At 55.9% G+C, this 4,640-nt stretch overlaps 1 protein-coding gene across 1 annotated transcript in view; it reads left to right on the plus strand.

Moving 5' to 3' along the window:
- Nucleotides 1-81: 81 nt before the first annotated feature.
- Nucleotides 82-4,640, plus strand: part of AFMID (arylformamidase) — a 20,654-nt gene continuing 16,095 nt past the window's right edge. The window contains exons 1-2 of the mRNA XM_004709119.2: nucleotides 82-188; nucleotides 2,608-2,698. Coding sequence (XP_004709176.1) covers nucleotides 129-188; nucleotides 2,608-2,698 — 151 coding nt within the window. The 5' untranslated portion in view covers nucleotides 82-128. The remainder of the gene's footprint in view (nucleotides 189-2,607; nucleotides 2,699-4,640) is intronic.

Here is a 4,640-nt window from a genome sequence, read left to right on the forward strand (position 1 = left end):
GCTGGGGGCGGGGCGACGACGAGGGGGCGGGGCGTGGTTGAAGGGGCTGGCCCAGAATCACAGCACTTGCGGCTCTCACCTCACCGGCTGCAAGTGCTGGGCGCTGAGGCCCTCCGGTTGTCTTTGGGATGGAGGTGTCACGTGCTGATGGCGGGGCTGAGGCCCCCTGGAAGAAGATGTCTAAGGAGGTAGGTGGCTTGCGGGAAGGTCTGGGTAGGGACTGAACAGGTCAGCGCAGATTAGAATTCGATTAGAATTCGCATTCGAAGCCACGAGGAAGCCCGGTGGTGCAGTTGTTAAACGCTCCCCTGAAAACCCAGAGGTTGGTTGCACCCCACTCCCAGGAGTCCAGGGGAGAAAGTTGACAGCCTTGGAAACTCTAGGGGGCCGTTCTACTCCGTCCTTAGGGAGTCACTATGGGTCTGAGTAGTGTTGGGCTGCTAATCATAAGATCAACAGTTCGACACCACTGGAAGTTCTCCAATTGGAAGAACGATGGGACTTTCTGGGTCCTAAGGAAACCCATGAGGATGGGTCGCTTTGCGTCAGAATTGACTGAGAATGGCAACTAGTGAGTCAGAGTGGACTTGCCCTAAGCAAGTTAGTTCTAAGCAGATGCGCTTTTAGATAAGAGCGCCTCTGGTAGTTCCTTAGTATTTCCATCTCTCACAGCTGAAGATGGAAATTTCCATGGCTCACTGAATGCATGGCTGTCTCCCTTCAAACGACCCTAGGGCAACTACTGGTACCCCATCCCCAGCCCTAGACAGACCCTCTGACTCTGAGAGACTGGCTCAGAAGCCCTGTGAGCCTGATGGGTGCCAGCCACCCACTGATGCTCTTCGGTCTGGAGCCAGGCAGGTTCTGTTCTCCGGGCTTTAAGGATAGGGGGCACGGATGCCAGCTTGTTGCTCTATCCACAGCCCACAAAGTGAGGACCAAAGTTCTCCTCTCTTGTTCCATTGGCCTGGGGTTACGTAACCTGGTTGGGTCTGAATTTATCGGGGAGGCAGGAGTTTACGGAGGGTGTTCAAAGGGTTAGAAGCAGCACATGCCAAGTGCCTGGCACTGGGAGAGGGTCCATGATGCCATCATCGCTTGTTTTCCTGCATGCGGGGCAGGGATTCTGTTTTGAGTAATGAATACATCTGAAAATCTGCTGAAAGCTCTGGATACTGCCCCAGGGACTCAGTATATCAGTCCTGATCCAGCCAGTCTGCTTCTCTCTCTCTCTCTCTCTCTCTCTCTCTCTCACGCACACGCACACACTCAGAGGACTCGGACTTGTGAGACATGAGCACCATCTTCTTGTCAGTGGCTGATGACAACAGTCCCTTAAGTGCGGCCACCACCCCACGCAGATAGTGACACTGGTTCGGTTGGTTGGGCCCCTCGATTCTGACACAGCGACCCCACCCCCCTAGGTTGTGGCATTATGGGGGCAGGTCACCAGGCTTTGTCTCCCTCTGTGTTGGCAGCTGACCACTTAGTATGACTCCCCTGGGGCTCCAAAGTCCTCATTGCAGGCACAGCCCCCACCCCACTGAACCCCACTCTCAGCCCCACCCCTGACCCTCCGTCCCTCCTCCCATCCCTGTGCCTCTGTTGTATCTTCCCCTTGACCCGCCCCTCCTCCCATCTTCAGCCCACCCTGTCACCCAACACCAACCCACGCCCCTTCCTCTGCAGTGGCCACCCCAGCTCTCTGACCTCCAGCGGGGGTTGGTGCTGTAAGCCTGGGTCACGCGATCCCATTACCCACGACACATTTCCAGGACCTCAAAACTCTGAAATCTCAAAGTCATCGAGCCGAGGCCAACCCACAGGGACCCTATAGGACAGGGTAGAACTACATCTCCGGGTTTCAGAGATGGAAACTCTTTATGGGAGTAGAAAGCCTCCTTTTTCTCCTGAGGAGTGGCTGGTGGTTTCGAACTGCTGACCTGACAGTTCGCAGCCCAGTGGTCACCACTGTGCCACCAGGGTTCCATATCTCCCCTTTGTTGAAGCCTGTCGCTGGTTCAGGGTGTGTTGACCCTGGGCTGCCTCCAGCATTTCCCAGAGTGGGTGGTACTGCCCCCTCTTGGCCAGTGCTAGAATGGCCTGGGTGGGGAGGGGTCTGCAAACGCAGATGCCTACACTTTATCCTGGAGGATGGGCTAGCGAACAAACGTTTTCAACGGCTGAGTCATTTTCCTTCTTTCTGAGAAGGGAGTGGGAGGCCAAATAGGTATTGTGTCCTCTCGACTCCGTAATGACTGGATCCGAGCACCTGTCAGTGCGGGAGCTAAGCAGTTACCATTGGCATGTCCATTCAGACCCAGGTGGACAGAGCAGAACTGGGCCCCACAGGGCTTTTCCTGGCTGCCTTCTCAGAAGCAGATTGCCAGGCCTTGATTCCAACATGCCCTTGGGGGGTGTGGACCTCCCCCCCTTGACGAGGAGCTGAACTCGTTAATTCTCTGTTCCACCAGGACTGTAGGCTGCATCTGAAGCTCCTGGTGAATTATGAGGAGCAGGGTGGAAGGTGGAGGTGGCCAAGCGGGCGTGTGGGATGTGCTCTGTGGGGAGATCCCAGCCTCACAGAACCTTGTCTCTGTCCCATAGTTGCTGCAGATCCAGTATAGCCCCAGCAGATGGGTCATCCGGCAGAGCGCCGAAGAGGCTCTGGAAACCTACTCCCAGCTGGGCACCCAAGGTACCACTCGACCTGCTCCTGGTCACTTCGGGTGGACTTTGACTGTGGCAGTGATTCAGGTTTCAGGGTGGGAGGGAAGGACTACTTCCCAACCAGATACTGCTCTGCCCCTCCATGGGACCAGGTAAGATTCACTGCTCCGTCAGCTTCCCCTCCTGCTGGCCGTCTGTGCCCAGACCCTGAGGGTCACAGGCCCCCCGTGGGAGGACAGGAAGATGCCCATGCAGCTGGTGGTCCTGTTTCTAGAAGACTGGTTGCTGTGATGGCTCCTTTAAAGGACTCAAGGCTTGGGAACCTGACTGCACTCAGGTCTCTGGGGGAACTTCCATCACTGCCTGTGTCCCCAAGTGCTGTGCCAGGGTTCTGAACGCCCTACTTGTGTTGAGGTTACGGTCAGCTCCAACTCACAGCGACCCGATGGACAACAGAAGAAAACACCGCCCGGTCCTACGCCATCCACGCAGTGGTTGCTGGGTTGGAGCCCTTGGCTGCAGCCACTGTGCCCATCGTCTGGTTGAACGTCTGTCTCCCTCTTCGCGCTGCGCAGCCACTGGACAAAGCATGCCGTCCTTCTCCAGGGACCGGTCTCTCCTGACAGCATGTCCAAAGTGCACGAGACCACGTCGCGCCCTCCTTGCTTCCAAGGAGTGCTCTGGCGGGGCACACAAATGGATCCCAAGCCCAAACCCACTGTGGGTCGCTCTATTCTGATGCATGGTGACCCCGTATAGGCACTTCTACCCTGCCCACCAGGGTGGCTACGGGTGGGCAAGGACTCCTGGCATTGATGCCCTCACACAGGGCTCCGTTTGGGCCTATGAAACCAGTTGCTACAACTAGAGTTTGAGCACCCCAGTTTTGCTTTTAACGTACAGCACATAGAGCCCATTCCAACAGGATGAATCGCAAATGCTGCCTGTAATGTTTGCTGTTCCAGGGCATCGTACTGGGACTGACTTCATGGTGATGGGTCTGGTTTGGCTAGGGACATTGTAATGAAGCTCACACGCACACGCACACACACACAGACACACAACACACACACACACACACCCTGTGTTCCAGTCTTTGGGGAGGGGCACGTCAGGCCCTCACTGGGGGTGGCATTCACACTTTGCAGGGAAGCTATATGTGCCCCCTCAGCCTCCTCTCAGCCCCTGCATCCACTGGGCACCCACCTCAGCCACCATCTCCCACCGAGCCAGTTCCTAAGGAGCGGCCATTTCTCCTCAATTGAATTTTCCGGTATCTAGGGGTGACATTTGTGCCGGACAATGAACAGGGACACGAAGAGCTGCCGGGTTTTAACTGCCGCCTCGTCGCGGGCCAGAACCTCAAGCTCTCTGAGTTTGCTCAGCACTGCAGGACTCTGGTTCTTCCAGATGCCCTTTAAGGAGGCCCCTGTTCATGAAATCCCTGCTTTCGAATAAGCCTGCCCTGTGCATGAGCCCGGAAGAGTCACTTCCCATGCCCGGCTGGCAGGAACATCTTGCCAAACGCCCAGGACAGAGAGCAACTGGCAGTGACTTCCCAGTGTCAAATCCCTAGCTGCAATACCCCAGCCCCACCTTGACAGTCCTTCCTCTAGCTAGGGGCACAGATGCCCAAGGCCACGTGTGTGTCTGTGTGTGTCTCCCAAGAGGGGGAAATGCCATTCTCTTTGAATCCCATGTGTCCATGAACTTGCCCTTGTAGGTAGGAGACTCTGTGCTCAGGGTTGTCTGTGATGGTGCAGGCTTGGGAGCAGCCCACACATCTTCAGCCAGAGGAATCACACTCATTTATTGATTCACTCCACACACGATTGTTATGGTTGTTGTTAGGTGCCTGTGATCGTTACATCATCTGATGTCAACTGAGACGATTAAGAGTGAAGGGGTGGAGTTTAGCCTGTCAATCAGGTCGCAGCCCCTAGGTTGTGGCATTATGGGGGCAGGTCACC

This window comes from Echinops telfairi, unplaced genomic scaffold, assembly GCF_000313985.2.
Source record: "Echinops telfairi isolate 266 unplaced genomic scaffold, ASM31398v2 ScPeMD7_7458;HRSCAF=8496, whole genome shotgun sequence".
Taxonomy (NCBI): domain Eukaryota; kingdom Metazoa; phylum Chordata; class Mammalia; order Afrosoricida; family Tenrecidae; genus Echinops; species Echinops telfairi.